General features: G+C 43.3%; 1 protein-coding gene across 1 annotated transcript; it reads right to left on the bottom strand.

Annotated features, from left to right (window-relative positions):
- Positions 1-2,306: 2,306 nt before the first annotated feature.
- LOC121008173 (protein disulfide-isomerase-like protein of the testis) lies at positions 2,307-21,631 on the bottom strand. The gene is made up of 11 exons (XM_040440569.1): positions 21,372-21,631; positions 16,618-16,824; positions 15,833-15,966; positions 11,520-11,657; positions 10,705-10,815; positions 10,479-10,604; positions 6,558-6,755; positions 5,164-5,284; positions 4,018-4,199; positions 2,578-2,664; positions 2,307-2,451 (listed from the first exon to the last, which is right to left on the bottom strand). Exons 1-11 carry the CDS (start codon positions 21,568-21,570, stop codon positions 2,386-2,388), a joined length of 1,569 nt encoding a protein of 522 aa, XP_040296503.1. The 5' UTR covers positions 21,571-21,631; the 3' UTR covers positions 2,307-2,385.
- Positions 21,632-21,904: the final 273 nt, after the last annotated feature.

Below are 21,904 nucleotides of genomic sequence, written 5' to 3'. Positions count from 1 at the left end.
TGGTGTTTTCCATCCTTCATACTTTTTCCCTGTTTTTTGGTGTGCTGACCTCCCGGCCCCTCCTTGGGTTCTGTTCTTTATCTATGTGTCCCACCTTTGTGCTGCCTTTTATTATTATGTATGTATGTATTGTATATCATTAATAAAGCTTTTTGATTTTCATATATCAAAATTGTGTATAGTATTTTAAGATGAGTATAGTATTACATTTTCGGATCATGTTAGTTCATTCATTATAGATATTAATGATGATTTAAAAATTTGTTAAAATCATGTAAAAAGAATTTGTAATGACATATAGTCTTACATTTTTCATTACGTAATTTATGTATAATGATGATGTTTCATGTACCGTATTCATGTATAATGATTATGTTTCATGTATTCTGATGGTGTGTCTTCATCATTATTTTGTAGCTTGAAGAAGGACACCAAAATTGGGCCCAAAACGTTGCAATAAATATTGGGAATGTACCACTGGTGTTGAAATTTGAATGAATAAAAAACGGAACTTTTGAACATCATCTTTTCGGTGTGCTGTCTCTAAACTTAATAGGAACAACACTTCATCAGGGCCACTACCACTCCCATCCTCTGCATTTGCTCTACAGAGGCTCGCTGCACATGCAATTCCACCGAAGACCTAGCGCTGAATACTGCCTGATTAGCTCTCAGTCAGTCGAAAGACGTAAGTGGCTGTTATGAAGATTCTGTACATAGTATGGATCGTTGAATAAAGCTGAAGATATCATATTTGGATCTCTGTCATGCTGGCGTTCTTTTCCATTCATGGATTCTTACCCTTTTTGGGCTGCTATGCACACAGCAGGGGAACTATCTGCGAACACAGCCAAGTACTCCCTATATGTAGTATTTGATAATCCGGCACCTGGCTGGTCCCATTGCTTCTGAATAAAAGAATTGGACTGTATAAAATGATGAGCATTATTATAGCATGGATCCAGTGTCTTACACTGCGTTCATTGTTTCCAACGGAAACCTTATTAGAAATATCAGCCAAAGACTGGTGGTCTTAGGTGGTAAAGGGGCCAATTCTACTTTTACTGGTGGTCTAGGGCAGGGAGGTGTAACATGGTGTGGAAACAAACTGTAGTTTGTATGCTTGCTTGGACCTTCACCAGCTAAGTGACGGGCCAGTCCAAGGCCGTTCTGTATTCTGGGTTTATAAATATTTTAAATGGTTGTGTATCCATTAGAGGGGTTGTGGTATAAAACACATTCTACATTTTTCAAACCAGCACTTGGATCTGAATACTTTTCCAATTACATGTATTTAAACATTTTGTATAGACATGGAGTTATTCAATAAAATGTATCTTTATAGCACCACCTGCTTTTTGTTCTTTTCCTTATTTCTTGTCCTCCTCACTGAGGTGGTCGCACATGCTCAATTAAAATTTTCAACAGCTACCAGCCATATCTACTTTTAGAAGCTGTGACAGTTACAGGGAGAAAGCTGCAGCAGAAAGGGCACACCTCCTGAGCGGCAAGCCTGAAGAGAATCTAGCAGAACAATTGGAGCAACGAATGGGGAGATCTCTGGATCCATGTAAGGGTACTTTCACACTAGCGTTTTTCTTTTCCGGCGCTGAGTTCCGTCCTAGGGGCTCAAATCCGGAAAAGAACTGATCAGTTTTATCCTAATGCATTTTGAATGGAGAGTAATCCGTTCAGGATGTCTTCAGTTCAGTCTTTTTGACTGATCAGGCTTTTCAGAAAACCGTAGCATGTTGTATTTTTTTACCTCCGGCCAAAAATCCGGAACACTTTGACTGAACGCCGGATCCGGTCTTTTTCCCATTGACTTGCATTAATGCCGGATCCGGCGCCGTGTGTTCCGTGGAAACCGGATCCGGCTTTTGCATGCTAAACCCGAAAAACGTGAAAGAAAAAAGTTAAAGTCCATAAATGGCGGATCCGTTTTTTCCAAAGCATTTTTTCATTGTGATCCAAATCCTGATCAGGATTCAAATGTAATCCGTTTTCACACGTTTTTCCGGATCCGGCGGGCAGTTCCGGTGACGGAATTGAACGCCGGATTCAAACAACGCTAGTGTGAAAGTAGCCTAAGTTGCAGGGCAGGTCCTAGATTTGTTAGAAAGAGATGGTCATGTCCTATGTGATGTCTGATCTTCATTTTTGACATCAGTCATGGGATAAACCCCTTTAATAAAATATACTGTGGGAGAGTAACCTGTGCTGGATACACCTAATCAAGTATTTCAACAAATACAGACTCACAGGCAATACATTAGGAATTTTGGTTGTCAGACAAAGAATTTATTTACCGTAGTAATACACAAGCCAAGTATTATACAGTTTTCTTGAAATGCGTGGTGCTATGGAGAGGGGTTGTGTCGGCTCTTACAGTTCTTCTTTCAGTTGGTGTTCACTGTCTTGATTTGAAGACTCGCTTGATGAAGACGTTTCCTGAAAAGAACAAAACATTTTTTATATTGCATTATAGATTTTGTGGTTGTCGACTGAGTCGATGTTATCAATGCCCAGTGAAACAGTTTTGGTTACATTCATAGACAGAAGAAATGTATGTTTTACCTCTTCCTCCATATTTGGAGATGTCAGCTCATGTTCCAGGAATTCTGTAAATGCGTCAAGAGTCTTCTTCCCTGTATATCGAACAGACTTCAGAAGAAAGATGTCATTAACATGTAGTCACTACTATAAAAGAGAAACATCTATGGACACGCTAGAGAAATCTGAAAATGATTGTGTGCGCAGGCACGGGCATACACAGATCTAATGGGGCCCCATAACAAAGCTTAATATGGGACCCCTGGCACCACCAATTTTCTAGAACGCGTGCATCAAAACACACTTTTTGACAAGTTTATGATTTTTTTGGTATTAAGCAGAAGAAATTTTTATTTAAAAAAATTGGCCTCATCCACTTTGTTGGAAAAAGTTGGACAGGTGCTTCAAAAATATGGCACTCATTTCCAATACCATATTTGTCAATGTATTTACACTAGACACGTGGCATAAATACCTGGTTAAATTCTCCTACTTCAGATATTACAAAGCTGTCTGTCTGCAGCCACCACTAGGGGGAGCTTAGTGCATAGGGGTTTACACAGTGCAATGGAAGCTATAATAATGTCTTTGCACTGAACTCCCTCTAGTGGAGGCTGCATGAAAATGCAGTGTTTTCACCTCAGGACGAAAGAAGAGGCGTTCAGAGCCAGCCCCACCTCCCCTGGGCCACGTAGCTGTTTATGGAATATCTATAGGGGTAAATCTAGTGGAGGAGTGGACCTGGCATGTTAGATATGGGAACATCTGCTCTGCCTTGGCCTGAATATTTAAAAACAGGACAAGGACTAGTGAACTACAATATATCTATGAGCTCGATCATCTCAACTATAAACTATACTAGATGACTAATATAATAAAATTCTTCCCGTTGTAAGAGGACCCGTCCCCTCTCCTGACATGTCTGTTTTAGTAACTACTTGCATTCCCCATGTAATTACATTTCTGGAACATCTATTCTTATGGCTCTATGATGTGCCATTCCTTTATTATTCCTGCCGGAAGCTATGAATGAATTTCTAGCAGTTTGCAATGAGGGTCCAGATGGGTGTTACCAGTTGGGTGTGTGTCCCTGCACAGTCTGACACTGGCAGCACTGATTGGATAGAGTCAGACTGTAGGGACCCCCTCCCCCCGAACTGGTAACACCCAGCTGGACCTTCATTGAAGTCTTCTAGCAATTCATTCATAACTTCTAGCAGGAATAATAAAGGAATGTCACATCATAGTGTCATAAGAATAGATGCTCCAGAATGGTTATTACAAGGGGGATGCAGGTAGTTGCTAAACAGACGTCAGGAGAGGGGACGGGTCCTCTTTAAGCCATGTGTCCTAAAATTAACAAATTGGCTTGGTGAAGACTGGAGCTAAAATACGGTATGGAAATTTGTAAAGTGTCTTCTGGTAACTTGTTAGGTTGCATCTTGTGGGTGAATAGCTGAATACCTTGTTATCTGATCCAGCAGGGAAGAACCGAAAATAAGGGTAGCGATCCAACACCATCAGTTGAATATCATTGGCTGTGCAGTCAATTTTGGCAATTGTCACATTAGCGTTATTTAGGTATCTTTTCCCTAGTTCTTCCCAGACAGGAGAAAGTTCCTTGCACGGTTTGGACCAAGGAGCATCTGGGGAAATAAAATGTAATCATTGGAGTTCCTCAATGTCAAGCCAAGTTGTTTAAAATGAATAGTAATAAATATTGAAGACGTGTCTAAGGGTTAGCTCAGGCTACGTTCACACTTGAGTTGTTGTTTTCCGGTACTGAGATTCGGCAGAGGATCTCAATACCAGAAAAGAAAGTTTCCGTTTAGTCCTCATGTATTCTGAATGGAAAGAGATCCGTACAGGATGCATCAGGACGTCTTCCCTTTCGGCAGCATTTCGTTTTGTGCTGCAAGCTGCGGTTTTATTGTCTGGTTATAAAAACTGAAAAAACAGATCCGGCATCGAAAACAATGTAAGTCAATGGTGACAGATCCGTTTTGATTAGCTTTTAATCAATATGCAAATGAGAAGTTAAGTACACAAGCCGCTCGGTGCACCTTTGCTCCTCCTGTTTCCTTTTCCAGCCCCTACATATTCTTCTTGATTGACAGGACTAGGTTCCTGCATAGTCGTCTCCCCTGGTCCTGTCAATCAAGGAGAGGGAGGGGCTGGGAGAGGAAACAGGAGGAGCAAGAGTGCACCGAGTGGTTTGGGCCTGCCCTTGGTGCACTTAACTGCTCATTTGCCTATGGATGAAAAGTACTTTGTCTCCAAAATGAAGCGCCGGATCGCTAAGTGAAAGGTATCATTACATTCAGCTGAGCTAGCCCTACAAGGCGCTATGCCTGGTGTAACAGTGACTTCCTGGTGACAGATCCCTTTAAGTAAAAAAAATCCAGTTGAAGGGGTTTTTCCTTCAAGACAACCAACCTCTTCCATATTCACTAACAGGAGGTGGTTGTTCAGAGAGACGTTTGGGACACTTCCCCCAGTCTCACTGTCTCTGGACATAGTTTACATTAAGTTTGGAGGTCAGTGACTGGTTTCAGAGCTTCTTACTGCAGAAGGTGAGTAATGTAAGGAAGGAGATCATTTCATACTTACAGAACATGACAAATACATTGCTTGATTTATTGAAGGCAACTTTATTAAAATTTTTCCCAACCAGCACTTTTACCGGATGTTTATCCCAGTCCTTTGGGATATCTTCACTATCTCTCTGAGGCTGAATTCAAGAATAAAATTATAAAACAAGAAAAAAAAAAAAAAAGAATCAGCGACCACTATATGTAGTAACTTAAACAAAAAAGTTTTCATAATGGTTTCATTAGATGAGTTTCCTGACAATGGTGGGTGTCCCAACAATCACAAGAACGGGGGTCCCTGATAACAGTTAACCACCATAACAAGTTATCATCTATCCACAGGATGGAAATACTATGTGATCGGTGAGGATCAGACCAATGGGGCCCCCACCCATCCAGAGAATTGGGGTTCCTGAGTCACCCTAGTGAATGGTTTATCACAGTCAAGCACGCATGCTGCCGCTCCATTCAACTCTATGGGACTGAAGAAGAGAACCCAAGTATAGCGCTTGGCGCTCCAGCAATCCCACAGAGATCAATGGAGCGGCAGCGCAGATTGGCGGTTTTCTCTCCATTCACTCAAGAACCTGCTCCTCATGACTGGTGGTGGTCACAATCAGATACTCATCACCTCTCCACTGGAAAGATAAGTTGTTATGGGGTTATGCCATCATTGAGGTAATAAAAAAAAATCTGACATCATACAGTACATGGCAACCTCTTTCTAACAAAGCTTGAACCAGCCCTGTACCTCACATGGATCTAGAGATCTTCCCATTTCTTCAGGCTGCCAACTCAGGGGCCATCTTTCTTCAGGGGCAGGTCCTATCAGGGAACATGTCCTTTCTGATGCAGCTCTCTCTCTATCACAGCTCAAGTGGCTCGTCCTTTCTGCTGCAGCTACCTACCTGTTACAGGTCAAAGGGGCGTGTCCTTTCTGCTGCAGCTACCTACCTATTACAGGTCAAAGGGGTGTGTCCTTTCTGCTGCAGCTACCTACCTATTACAGATCAAAGAGGCGTGTCCTTTCTGCTGCAGATCTCTCCATATCACAGCTCAGGGGACATATCCTATTCCTATTACAGCTCAACTACAGAGGAATTGTACTTTCTGCTTCAGCTCTCTACCTATAACTGTTACGGCTTCTAACAGTTGATATGGCTGGTGGCAGTTAAAAAATGGAACTGAGCACGTGTGACCACCTCAGCAGGGTGGACAGACAAATTAGGGAAAAAAAACAAACTTAAGGTGGCGCTATACAGGTCCATTTTTATTGAATAACTCAGTGGCTATGCTAAACTTTTATTACATGCAAGTATTCAGATCCTGCCGGTTTGAAAAATGTAGAATATTTTTCAGAGGACAACCCCTTTAACTGTTAGGTCAGCTTAAAACAAGCCTCATAGGCATTACCTTGGCTTTTCCATCCAAGTAATTCTGGCAGAAGCTTCTGACATTTTCAAAAGTGACGTCATCGGCAGGCATTCTGTATTTAGCATTGCTTGTTAGGTTCAAAATGCGAATTGCTGGTGTGTCCACCTCCGTGATACGGAAATATTCAAACATCCGTCCATTACGAGTTTCATCAGTGTCAACCAGCACAAAAACAATCTAGTGGATGAATAAGACTTACGTGTTAGAGGCCAAGACCGGGACAACATCTAATATTTGCACAGTCTGGCCTATTCCTATGCCAGGACGTTGATCTCATGAGGCATGGATAATTAACCCTTTCATAAACTGGCCTAAAAAAGGCCTGAATGTACAGGCAATTTTTTGTGATTTTGTGCATATGGTAGTTTAGTGACCCTAAATTTTTTACTTGTTTGACTACTAAAATAATGTTTGCGAAGTTTTTTACTTGACACTTAGGACTTTTTATTAGCATGGGGATTTTTTTAGAGATTTTTTGGTTTAATTTGGGGAAAAAACTAATTCTTGTAAAGTCATTTTTTATTCAATGGGTTCACTATTTTGTGACGATCGTTTTGACATATAACAAGTATAGGTTTGAGTGAATGGGGTGACTGTTTCTGTTACCGACTGCATCTATTTATTTTTTTTGTATTTTTTAGTTTTTAGCATTTTTTTTACTTATATTTTAATTTATTTTTGGCACATGATATGTCCCCCAAGAGGTCATTAAAAGACCTCTAGAGGACACTGACAGCAGCACCATGTAATCATAGTAAACTCAACATCTCAGGAGAGACTTTTTTCTAATTGCAGATTTTTTTTATTCTATTCCCTGACCATGATTATGGGGGCAGCCATCTTGCCTGAGGTGTTAACAGCATTTAGAAAGCTTTAAGAAAATTGCTTTACGGCAGCCCCATGGGCCATAGACACAATGGTCGGGAAGGGACCTCATTGACTTTTCTGTGACCTGCACAGAAGTCATTGTACAAGGAAAGACTAGATAAGCTCTGACAATCACCTATTATGAATGGTGGATCCTGTCTTATCTATGCACACAGGTGTTATTATTACAGGCAGGATTAGAATGACAGATAAGCAGATAACTGCAGTAAAGTGATCTGTACAGACCAGGAAGTGGCGCCTATTATTAGACTTAGTGGCCAGTGTGAAAACTGCAGGATTTTGTGGTTTCTGTTAAATGTAGATATTGACATGGAAAATTGTAAAATAATATCATCAAAAATTCTTTAAAAATATGTTAAACTTAAAAACGTGCTTTAAACAATAGGTCATTTCCTGATAACGCATTTCCTTTAAGACGAGAGTATAAACTAGGAGCCAGCACCATCTTTAAAGTAGGCATACAATGTAGAAAGTAGGCATAGAGTCAATTGAAGTTGCAAGCCCAAGGCCTAGTGGCTGCACTACTGAGAGGTGCTAATGACATTTCTGCTTGTTATTTCTGTCATGAGCAGTTTTGTCATAAGGACCTTGTATGGCTGCAAAATCACCAGTCTCTTCATTATCCACTCATGTTGTATTTGAAAGTTTTCAGTAGTGCAGCCTCAGGTTTCTTGAACTGTAAAGCTATTTTCAGACGAGTGCTAGAGATCTGGCAGGGAACCGTCTGCTGGATCTCTTTGCATTCTGGCATTGCCGGAAACTTGTAAGCGCAGCTTTTTTCTTCTTTGTCGGCATATGTGCCGGAATGCATCCGGATCTCCTCTGGTCCCCATTATAGTTTATGATGCCGGACGGAGACTTACAAACTTCTGGCAATGCCGGAATGCAAAGAGATCCGACAAGCGGTTCCCTGCCGGAACAGCCTGCCAGATCTTTAGCGCTCGTCTGAAACTAGCCTAACTGGTCTCAGTTAAGAAAATAAAAAGACAAAAAATATATAATTTGCTAACTAATACATAAGTCGTTCTTTTGAGTTTTGGGTTATGTGATCCTTTCAAAAGGTTCTTTGATTTCTGTGCTGTGCTGAACTGGAAATGCATTGCATTTTTCTGCAGCCACCACTAGGGGGAGCTTAGTGCAAACAGATTATTACAGCTTCTTATTCAGTCATTAGTAACTGCATACCCTAGTTCCCCCTAGGCAGCCAGCTTTTAATAGAAGGGATGCAGAAGCTTTATTGATGTATTTATGTCAGTTTTCTGGCGTAAATTCATTGATAAATATGTTGTTCAGAATGAGCAGCGTATTTATGAAACATCAGATAAAGTGGATGAGGCCAGTTCTGACTTGTTAATAAAAAAATTTCTTCCTCTTAAAAAATAAAAAAAATCATAAATCTGGTGAGTTGCGCTATGCATTCTGCATTGCATGGAAGTGACTGACGCACATGTACTGGGAAACTAGGTGGGCCAGCAGGGGGCCTATATTAAGTTTTGCTATGGGGCCCTATGAGATCTACGTATGCCCCTATGCATGTGTGACCTAACCTAATGGACCCAATCCTAGCGCAGGCTAGAAAAACTACTGCACAAATGAGCTGCTGCCACCTTGTGGCTATATATATATATACACTAGCTGAAGGACACGGCTTCACTCGGGTATATTTCATCTATTTCATTTAATGTTTGTGTGTGTCGTTAAAAGATATCAACACTATCCACTATAACAGTGACATCTAGAACATCCCACCCCCAAAACAGTGACCTCCACAGCCCCCCACCCATTAACACTGACCCCCCCCCCCCCACAGTGCCACTTCCCTTAAAATTTGGACCTCCACAGCAGTCCACCCCCTTAACTTTGACCTTTATAGCAGCCTTTCCCTATAACAGTGACTTTCACAGCACACCACCCCCTTGATAGTGACCTCCACAGGGGCCCGCCCCCTTAACAGTGGCCTTTACTGGATCGGGGACGTGTCCTTTTGAACAGCTCACTCTAAGGGTCCATTCACACGTCCGCAATTATGCGGAACGGGTGTGGACTCATTCATTCTCTATGGGGCCGGAAGAGATGCGGACAGCACACAGTGTGCTGTCCGCATCGGCATTTCCAGAGCGCGACCCCGATCTTTTGGTCTGCAGTTCCGGAAAAAAATAGAGCATGTCCTATTCTTATTCGCAATTGCGGACAAGAATAGGCATTTCTATGGGAGTGCCAGCCGGGTGTATTGCGGATCCGCAATTTGCGAATCCGCAATGCACTACGGAACTCTGAATGGAGCCTAAGACGGCAGCACTGTGCTGTCTGAGTGTAAGCTGCAGGGAGAAAGTCACCCTCCCTCCCACCCCTGCAGCTGACAGAAGTCGATTTTTACCTTCATTTTTTCAATCCCTGTCAGCTCAGGAGTGGTAGGGGGAGTGGCCTAACCAGATAAGGGCATGGCTTAGCGGAAACGAGGGGCGGGGTTTTAAGTCTTTTGAGGGTGCACATATTGTGGCAGGGGGCGTGTCTGTGCTCCTTACTGCATACCAAATAAACTGGATTTTCAGAGGATAAAAACATCTATTGCTGGAACAAAGGCACATCTTGAAATAAGGTACTAAGTGCTATTAGGCCATGGCTTTACTTCAATAGCGATTATCCTGGTGACAGATTTCCTTTAAAGCTCTCTTACAGCAGTGAAGAAAAATGGCTGGGTTGTTATGGAAACCTGGAGTAAAACTGTGTATGTGGAGGCTGGAGGACCTGCGAGCTTCTATTGGCTGATAAGAGTCATGTGACCAAGCTTCTATTGGCTAAAGCATTTTTTGGGGAATATCTCAGGAACGGTACGTCCTAGAGAGCTGAGACCCGGTCTAAAACCTTCCCGGACACCTGATGTACCTGTGTGCCAAATTTCGTGATTGTAAATGCGAAAAGTGTGGACTCAACTTTTTATATTATATATATAACAATCACTACGGCTACACATTTGTTTTTACCTGTACAAAGCATTATAATAAAACAAACCTTTCCTCTAAACTCCAGAGCAGCAGATTCGTAGCTTTCATACATTGCACTAAACTGCTCTGATGTTTTTGATGCAAACAGGAGGATGTGATGGTCAATGGGGACATCAAATATAGTCACAGACGTCTGGAAAAGAGAAGAAATAAAGGACAAATTGGTTAATTCTTTATGGAGACAGTATTTACCATTTACTATTAAATATTATAAATTTCATTTCCTGACTCACCTCCTGGTTATACTCTGTAACCACATCCATGACGTAAGTCCGTATCAGTCGAACTAAATCCATTTTGCTTTCAATTTCTTCTTCAGATATCAAATAATGGACTGATTTATCCTTTAACAGAAATAAACTAAAATATTGCATCGCTGCCAAACTTTATATCCAGCTTTTAACAATATGTCCTTTTCAGGTTCCACATTTTGTGCCGATTCATTTCTTATTATAGCTATACAGTGGTTGGAGCTCTAAATCCTCTGCACTTAGTTAAAATTCTTGCTGCCTGCAACTGCCACTAGAGGGAGCTCACTACATAGTGTTTTATCATTCAGTTCGCTGTATTAAACAGTATGCAGTAAACTCCCCCTAGAGGCGGCTATGACAACAGGAATTTGATAATTTAACAGCATTATACAGGTGACTTGAAGCTATTTTTCTGAAAAACAGAGAACTTGCGGTTAGAAACTAATTGAGCAGCTAGGTTTTTGGCCAACATAAAAAAAAACATGGGTGTCCAAGGGTGCACATTTACTTTATGCTAACCCAAGATCAACTTTGCTATAGAATCTGTGTATGTGCAGTTTGATTGGTTATAAAGCACCGTGGTGCAACAAGGGCATTGCCATTGCTCCGCTCACTCTCAACATGCCGCCCACCTCTATGAATGACAGGGCCAGGTGTGTAGACTTATTCACACCCCGCTCAGAAGTCTCGTGGCAGCGCAATTGCCACTGTGTTCGGCGCACGCACAGTATAGGCATGAAGCTCGCCAGTTGTGATCATCACGCTGCCGCATAGTGACAAGCCAAGCTTCTTCTTACCTTTTTGTATACTGCAACCATATTTTGGGTTATCCCAACGTGTACAAGAACTTCTTCATTGGTTACTAGACCGAACGGGAACTCGGGGACTTCTTTTGCCGCTTCTGAGAAGTGTTCTGTAAAACTACTGCCTGGATCCTGTAGGTTTCATGAGGATAGAAATAGAAGGTTTTATAATCATCCACTAAGCAGGTCTCATCCCTGTTATCACACTAGTGTCGCAGCGTTTCAGGAACCATGATGGACGTAACGTTACAACCCATTCTGACTTATGATGAGGCTGTCAGGTTTCCATTTTCTTTTAAATGGATGACAATGAAGAAAACAACTAAGTAAACAGCGAGTGAATGGGTCTGGGCTGCAATACAAAGCACAGCCACTATACAATGTATGGCGCTGTGCAGTGGCGTCGCCAGGGGGGGGCCACGGCCCCCCCTACATCATGCTGTGCCGCCCCCCCCCCCCCCCCCCAAGTGAGCCGCCGCCGCCGGGCACAGGGAGATGAGCGCTTCCATTGCGCTCATCTCCATTGTAAACTGCCTGTGCCAGCGGAGGTGCAGGGGAGGGAGAGGCGTGTCCCTTCCCCTTCCTCTGATAGGCTGCAGGCAGTGGCTATGGGGCCCCGAAGTGGAGGAGAGGCCCCGCCCCCTAATTGCTCCTGTTTATCTTTCTAAAGCTAAAGGACCTTTGATGATGTCATCACAGGTCCTGTAAGGGAACTGCACAGTGTAAAGTTTAGTTCCCAGGTTAGAACAGTGCATCTGCCAGGACCTGTGATGACATCATCTTCAACATCACAGGTCCTGCAGAATCTAGCAAAGGAACTGCACGAAAAATGGTGTAGTTCCTAGGTTTCAAAGGTATATCTGCCAGGACCTGTGATGACATCATCACAGGTCCTTCAACCCCTAACAGCAAGTATTAGAAGTTCACAAGCAGCTCTGCATTGATCCATACAGACTGGAATGGAGAGGTAAGAGGAGGTCCTCCACTTTTCATCATTTACCCCCCCCCCCCTCCATGCCCTGTTTTTACTCATTGCTCACTCATGTATACTACTTCAGACAGTGACAGTGACAGTGACCACTACTACCTCATGTACCTCACACACACAGTGACCATAATGTATAACTGACCACATATTTCTGTAAGCACTGCATCTACAGTATTATACCTTCTATGTCTCACATCAATACACTGCTCTGTGTGTAATATATATATATATATATATATATATACACACATACATGCACACACACTGCATATATTACACAGTATAATACATGCAATATGTACAGATATATAGTATATACCGCAGTGCACTGATATGTGAGGTATGAGGTATAATAGATGCTGTGTGTACAGATATCAGTACACTTCTGTATATACTATATATGTGAGGTACGAGGTAAAATAGATGCAGTGTGTACAGATATATAGTATATACAGCGGTGTACTGATATCTGAGGTACGAGGTGTCAATACACTGCTGTATTTACTATATACCTGTACACACTGCATCTATTATACCTCGTACCTCACATATTACACTACTGTATATACTGTATACCTGTATACACTGCATATATTATACCCCGTACCTCACATATCAGTACACTGCTGTATATACTATATACCTGTACACACTGCATATATTATACCCTGTACCTCACATATCAGAACACTAGGGAATATACTATATACCTGTACACACTGCATATATTATACCGCGTACCTCACATAACTGTACACTGCTGTATATAATATACATCTGTACACACTGCATCTATTATACCTCTTTTGTGTGCCAGGGCTGTTTTGTAATCCCAATCCGGCCCTGATGGCATAGATTTTATAAAACGCAGCAGCAAGAATAGTTCATGGAACAAAAGGAGGGGCTATAAAAGGGGAATGGGGGCCCAATTTAGATTCCTGCTATGGGGCCCAGTGATTTTTATGCACGCCTCTGGCTGCAGGCACTAGGCCGGCAGCCTATCAGAGGCCGGCGCAGGCGGTGCGATGACATCATCGCGCCGCCTGAGCCTTACATTACAGCGTGGGACACAGGAAGAGGCTGCATCACATCGCTGACACTGAGGTAAGTATAAGTGTTTTTTTTTTGTTTGTTTTTTACAATAGTGTTACTGGCACATTGGGGGGGCTTATTACAATACTGGCACATGATGATGGGGGGAGGACTTTATACTGGCACATGATGATGGGGGGGACTTAATACTGGCACATGATGATGGGGGGGACTTAATACTGGCACATGATGATGGGGGGACTTAATACTGGCACATGATGATGGGGGGACTTAATACTGGCACATGATGGGGGGACTTAATACTGGCACATGATGGGGGGGACTTAATACTGGCACATGATGGGGGGACTTAATACTGGCACATGATGATGGGGGGACTTAATACTGGCACATGATGATGGGGGGGACTTAATACTGGCACATGATGATGGGGGGACTTAATACTGGCACATGATGATGGGGGGGACTTAATACTGGCACATGATGATGGGGGGTACTTAATACTGGCACATGATGGGGGGACTTATTACTGGCACGTGATGGGGGCTTATTACTGGCACGTGATGGGGGCTTATTACTGGCACGTGATGGGGGCTCTTGTTACTGGCACGTGATGGGGGCTTATTACTGGCACATTGGGGGGCTCTTGTTACTGGCAGTGGCACGTTATTGAGGGCACTTATTACTGGCACATTATTAGTGGGCACTATAGGGGCATCTACTGAGGCCACAAAGAAGGGGTGTTTTATATGGGGGGCTCTGTACAGTAGCATTTTATACTGGGACACATTATGGTGGGTACTATGGAGAAGGGGAGAGAGGAGTACTATGGAGTCATCTACGGGGGGCACTAAGAAGGGGTATTTTATACTTGCAAATTATGGGGGACACTGAGGGCATCTACTGGGGCACGATATATGGGACATTTTATACTGGTACATTATGGGGGGCACTGGCAGGAAGGGGGGAGAGGAGCACTATGGAGGCATTTACTGGGGCACTATATAGGGGTATTTTACACTGGCACATTATGGGGGACATTAGCTCAACTGGGGGCATAAGGGGGTATGTTTTGCACATTATAAGGAGAATTATTTCTACTGGGGGGCATTATGGTGGGTTTTATTACTCCCCCATGGTATGAGCCCCTAGTAGCAGCACCAGCCTCTCCCTGCTCTGCTATCCCTCTGCCCCTTCTCCAAATCTTTATTATGAAATCTTTCTCATTAGGATAAAACACAACATCAGCTCCGCCGAGCCCCCGACCAAAGTGTTGAAGTGGCGTCCGAGATCCCCAAGGGCCAAGCCAAGTAACTAAGTGTTCATGTGAAATATGTTTATTTTATATATGTACACTCCTGTGAGAGGCGGGGAGGGAGATCTGTGGATGACACTGTTATGGAGGGGGAAATGGGGATGACACTGTCATGGGGTGGATCTGTGGGTGACACATATAGCATAAGATGCTATATACGGTATGTGTCATCCACAGATCCCCCCATAGCAGTGTCATCCACAGATCCCCCTCTCTATAAAAGTGTCATCCACAGACAGCTGGACTTTTCTTCCCTGTTGCGGTTTTAGGTATTGGGTAAAGTATCGCAGCATTTCTAAGTGTACTTGTGTAAATGTATCGTTATAGCTGCCCCCCCTACTTTTGTCCTGGCCCCCAGTGTGCCCCCCCAAAATTTGAAAGCTAGAGACGCCACTGGCGCTGTGCATGGTTAGATGTGAGGAATCGCTCACTGTTGCGCCGCAGCCTCTTGGCGGAGGTGTTGGGAGTCATTCCCCCCCCCCCCACAATCAGATATTGATCACCTACCCTGAGGACAGGTCATCAATATTGTACTCCTGAAAGAAAAAAAACCTTTAAGCCGGCCATACAGTATAGATTAATATTGTCTGAATGCACTGGTTTCAGTGGAACTGGCCAACCATCCAATGTATGCGAGGGTCTCATGACTCCCTCCCAATGACAGTTTTGGGGAGATACAAATCAGGTAGTTGTAGAAGCGAGCTTTTTTTCAATATTCCCAAAGCCTTAGGCTGCTGCCAGTTGTGTCTGGCGAACACATGGATGCTCAGATGAACCGAGTGTGCATGTTTATGGAGGAATCGGAAGAGAAAGCGGTCAGCCACGGGGCCACGATTGGCTGACCGTTATCTAACATGGCCAGTCTGGATTGATCTCTGTGCACAACTTACTTCTTATTTGCTTCTGTAGTCATTTCCTCTTCCCCCCCCAAAAAACATGTATGTTCCTCACCTTCAAAAACCCAACCACAGAGACTTTATCTGACTTGATGAAGGACTCGTAGTGGTCTGTGACGTTTATTAACGTGGAACTGGGCCCCGTCCGTCTGGTTATCCATGTCACAAAAGCAGAGGCTGTTCTGACTCCTGTGATCAGAAAGAAAACATCTTTATCATCATCAGAAAATTAACTCTAAGTATCCAGTCCTCTGTACAGATGTGCTACTGTTTGCTTTACTATACATAGACCACCTCCTAACCTTAAAGGGGTCGTCCCACGAAAAATATTTTACAGTTTTCAAACCAGCACCTGGATCTGAATACTTTTGTAATTGCATGTAATTACATTTTTTGCATAGCCACTGAGATATTCAATAAAATATATCTTTATAGCGCCACCTGCTGTTTGTTTAGTTTCTTATTTCTTTGTCCTGCTCACTGAGATGGCCGCACATGCTCAGTTTTATCCTTCATCTGCCTCCTGGGCTGTGATAGGGAGAGCATGGACACGCCCCCTGAGCTGTGATAGGGAGAGCACGGACACGCCCCCTGAGCTGCAGCAGAAAAGACACTCCCCTTGAGCTGCCAGTTTGATATAAATCTAGCAGAGAAATGAATGTGGAGATCTCTGGATCCATGTGAGGTACAGGGCTGGTTCTAGCTTTGTTAGAAAGAGATTGTCATGTACTGTATGATGTCTGATTTTCATTTTTTTACATAAATCATGGGAGAACCCCTTTAAACTTCATGCCCACCCCGTAGGATCGTCCTGGTCGGCACACATAGTTACTGACATACCTTTGCAGTCGGTTGGGTTCTTCCGATCATCATTCACAAAAAGTTTAAAAGTTGGAAATTCCTTAATGTTAAATTCTTTCCCAAGATCCTTTTCCTGAGTGATGTCAACTTGACCAAATCGGACATCTGTGGTTTTTTCCTTGAGATATGCTGCAGCTACAGAGAACTCTTCCTTTACGGTCTGTGAAGGTGCAGATAGCGCAATGTCTAGAATACAAGACAACGGTTCACTTTTTATTGTCCTATCAAAAAACATTACTAATATTTAAAGGGGTTATCCAACCCCTATAATGACCCCCCCAATGCCCGGGCACCTCATATAGGTTATACTTACCCCTGCATCATTCCTGACCCCCGCATGACCGTATCTCCCCATAGCGCGGATCAAAACGTGGAAGGTGGGGGGCATAGCCAATAGCAGGCCACGACGGGGATGAGCCTCCCTAGCATCACGGGTGCGGGGCACTATAGGGGTCATTACTAGGGGAAGTCCAGGCAGCATGCTGAAGGTAGGGCTTGGTGATTGCTGTGGCCCTTATCTCAACTCCTAAGCCCCCTGCTCATTATCTTAATTAGAGAAACTGGAGGAGGAGAAGAAAGAGGATAAAACATGGAGGCCGCCAGAGAAGGGCAGCTTCTGGGACAGTATATTGTGCTCTACTGTGGTATTTGGTTCTGCTGGGGCGGTATTCTGTGCTGGTATTGCTAAACCTGCCTACTTATGTTGCCCTGCACCTACAACATAGGGGCCACTTTCAGTTTTTTTTCCCAGGGTCCTGATGGAGCTGGTTACTGCAGTGGGAGCAGTGATGCAATGACCAACTCCAAAATGGATGTGTAGTTTCTAGCTGATCCCCGCCGATCTTATCAAAGCACCGGAAAAACCCCTATAATGTTTCAGAGAACAAGAATTATTGTACAGAGCAATGCCCCAGAACATGTATACACTATACCTAAAGTAATGCTCAATATCTACAGACAATGGCCCACATTTATAATAGGAGTGCGCTTAGATTTTTCTCCGCGCCAGTGCAATGCATTTTGCATGCGCGTGATAAAAAACTGAATGTGGTACCCAGATCCGAACTTCTTCACTGAAGTTCGGGTTTGGGGTTGTGTAGATGTTATTATTTTCCCTTATAACATGGTTATAAGGGAAAATAATAGCACAGTAGACTGCACTGCACAGTACAATAGCGCTGGAGGGGTTAAAAAATTATAATAATTACTCACCTCAAACACTTGATCGCGCAGCCGGCATCGTCTTTTCTTCTTCTTTGAGGACCTGCAAAAGGACCTTTGATGACATCAGCGGGATCTTCTGTCTTCATTCAGCAGGACCTGCACTGACGTCACCACGTGGTGAGCGCGATTACGTCATCAAAGGTCCTTTTGCAGGTCCTGAAAGAAGAAGAAGAAAGAAGACGATGCCGGCTGCGCAATCAAGTGGATGAGGGGAGTTAATTTATTTTTTAACCCGTCAAGCAACATTTTAGTAAGCATTCTGTATTATGAATGCTATTATTTTCCCTTATAACCATGTTATAAGGGAAAATAATACAGTAAATTGACTTTTATCAATTTACTAACCATCTCCTAGCAACCATGCGTGAAAATCGCATTGGATCCGCACTTGCTTGCGGATGCTATGCGATTTTCACGCAGCCGCATTCATTTCTATGGGGCCTGCGTTGCGTGAAAAAACACAGAATATAGAACATGCTGCGATTTTCACGCAACGCACAAGTGATGCGTGAAAATCACCGCTCATCTTCACAGCTCCATTGAAGTGAATGGGTCCGGATTTAGTGCCGGTGCAATGCGTTCGCGTCACTCATTGCACCCGCGCGTAATTCTCGCCCGTGTGAAAGGGCCCTAAGTGTCTGATGGATTTCCTTAGCAGATATGCAGTTATTAGGCTAAGGGCACTAGGATTTCAGCATAGAAACAGGATATTGGAACCGCCGGATCCACATATGCCAGACACTACCGGTGCCCAATGGACCCTTATTCACTATAATGGGGTCCATTGGAAATACAAGTATTATGCCGGACAAAATACCGCTGCATGCAACTGTATTTTATCCTTTTTTTAATTTTATTTTGCCGTAAGCTGGGACGCAAATGCGAACCTAGCCTGAAGTCAACGAGCAGACACAAGGTTAAGGACAGACAAGGAGAAAACATCAAAGCGTTATAACATTAATACTAACAGAAATCTTATCTCACAACCAAGTAATAAAACGAAAGACCTGGACAAACATTTGCACGATAAGCTTTTCAAGCTACACTTGGAAGAATACGATTTGTTCATGATGAATGAATATACAAATTCCAAGGGATCATGAGATCGTCATGTAAGATCTGTGAATTACTGCAAAATGTCTCACTTTCTGACACTTAGGCCCCTTTCACACAGGCGAGTATTCCGTGCGGATGCGATGCGGGAGGTGAACGCATTGCACCCGCACTGAATCCCGACCCATTAATTTCTATGGGGCTGTTCACATGAGCGGTGATTTTCACGCATCACTTGTGCATTGCGTGAAAATCGCAGCAAGCTCTATATTAGAAGTGAATGGGGTTGCGTGAAAATCGCAAGCATCTGCAAGCAAGTGCGGATGCGGTGCGATTTTCACGCATGGTTGCTAGGAGACGATCGGGATGGAGACCCGATCATTATTAATTTCCCTTATAACATGGTTATAAGGGAAAATAATAGCATTCTGAATACAGACTGCATAGTAAAATAGCGCTGGAGGGGTTAAAAAAAAATAAAAAATTTTTTAACTCACCTTAATCCAATTGATCGCGCAGCCGGCATCTCCTTCTGTCTTCATCTTAGCTGTGTGCAGGAACAGGACCTGTGGTGACGTCACTCCGGTCATCACATGGTCCATCACCATGGTAAAAGATCATGTGATGACCGGAGTGACGTCACCACAGGTCCTTTTCCTCCACACAGCTAAGATGAAGACAGAAGGAGATGCCGGCTGCGCGATCAATTGGATTAAGGTGAGTTAAAAATTATTATTATTTTTTTTTAACCCCTCCAGCGCTATTTTACTATGCAGTCTGTATTCAGAATGATATTATTTTCCCTTATAACCATGTTATAAGGGAAAATAATACAATCTACAGAACACCGATCCCAAGCCCGAACTTCTGTGAAGAAGTTCGGGTTTGGGTACCAAACATGCCGATTTTTCTCACGCGAGTGCAAAACGCATTACAATGTTTTGCACTCGCGCGGAAAAATCGCGCATGTTCCCGCAACGCACCCGCACATTTTCCCGCAACGCCCGTGTGAAACCAGCCTTAGGCCTCTTGCACATGACCGTATGCCCTCCCAAATATACAGTTCGTGAGCGGGCCATATGTCCCGGAGCGGCATCGATCGTGTGCACGGGAGCACACAGCATCATAGATTACAATGATGCTGTGCACGTTGGGCCGCCCGCGGGACTATTGTCCCGCACTCATATGATCATATGGCCCGCTCACGGACCGTATATCTCAGAGGGAATACGGTCGTGTGCAAGAGGCCTTAAAGGGATAGTTTCATTAAAAATAAATAAAAAAATTTCCATTGGTGTCATACAGAGGGGCATGACATTTTTGCACAAGAATGGGTATGAAAGTAGTCGTGGTTAGTTAGGTGAGCAAACGGACATCAGATATAAGAATTGTTTTCAAAACCTCACAAAATAAAGCATTTTCACTCCAGTAATAGGATGACATAAAAACCAGAGCGACATCTCCAGACATATTTAAAGATAAGGCGCATTTATCATATCCGTGCAACATTTTGATAAATTTAGCAAGAATTATGACAAAGCAGACTCAAGAAAAACCAACTTTTAAATATTTTTTTTTAAGGCTCCTTTCACACGAGCAAGTTTTTCATCCGGGTGCGATGCACGACATGAACGCATAGCACCCGCACTGTATCCTGACCCATTCATTTCTATGGGTCTGTGCACATGAGCGTTGTTTATCACGCATCATTTCTGCGTTGCGTGAGAATCGCAGCATGTTCTATATTCTGTGTTTTTCACGCAGCCCCGGCCCCATAGAAGTGAATGGGGTTTCAGTGAAAAACGCATTGCCTCCGTTCTTCACCGATGGTTGCTAGAAGATGTTGTTTGCAATCCTTTCGTGTTTTTTTTTCCATGCGTGTGAAAGACATATCAAAACTGATTGTACCCGCGTGGAAAAAACTTAAATACTGAACGCAAAACTGACTGAACTCGCTTCCAAAATCGTGCGACTTTCATGGAACGCATCCTGAGAGAATCCGTAACACTCGTGTGAAAGGGGCCTAAATCTTTTTAAGGTTCTCTTCAGCCAAAGGAATTGCCTCATGAGTAATTGTCCTATAATTATAAGGGATCGCATTTTGTCCATAGCTTGTGTCAGGAACTGCAGCTCAGCCCTATTCATTAAAACAGAGCTGCAATACCAGACACAACCTGGGAAACAAGAGTGGCGCTGTTTCTATACATAAAGCAGACCCATTTCCTAGTCTTAAACCACTTCTTTACCATAACTGGCACATGTTCCAGAGTGGGAGCTACAAGGTAACGGCTGATCGGTGGGAGTGCAGGGTGTCAGATCTGATATTGATGACCTGAGCATAAGCCATCAATATCAAAATCCTGGACAACTCCTTTGATTCAATGGTTAAGAAAATGTCTCCAACCCCAAGCTTCTCCTGAATATAGAAATCTACAGAATGATCCTATTGTACTTACAGAACTTCACCAATAAATATTTATTTTCCTTCAGGGCACGAGCAAAGTTGGAACTTGTGAGGACAAGGACGTGCTGATCCTCCTTGATTTTCGGGGCTTTGTGCTTCTTTGCTTTGGGTCCAATCCCTGATTTTTCTTCTTGGGCAACACCAAGAGCCAGGATGGCGAATGCAGGTATCATAAGGAGCAGGATGTTCATGGTGGGAGGAGGAGGAGAAGAAGAAGAACTCAAATCTAGAAGTCCCTCTAGCCACCTGTTATATTTCTCTTACCAGCCGAGCAAGTGGCAGTTTCACACGTCACGTTAACTGATTAAAATATTGCCAAGAAAAGCATTGCCAAATTTACTCAAGATATCAGCTTGTACTCACTGGGGGCATTGGTAGCTGACGAATGTTACGGATCTCAAGACTCATATTTAGGCTGTCAGAAATGTATGGTGGTGCCCCAGATTTACTTACAGTGACTTACAACATCTCTGACAACCTTCCAGAGACTGATGGACCTGTGTCTGGGGCAGGGACGTCTTTAAC

The sequence above is a fragment of the Bufo bufo genome, chromosome 7, assembly GCF_905171765.1.
Source record: "Bufo bufo chromosome 7, aBufBuf1.1, whole genome shotgun sequence".
Classification (NCBI taxonomy): domain Eukaryota; kingdom Metazoa; phylum Chordata; class Amphibia; order Anura; family Bufonidae; genus Bufo; species Bufo bufo.
Note: the sequence above shows the minus strand (reverse complement) of the source record. Positions and strands in the feature narration are given on the sequence as shown.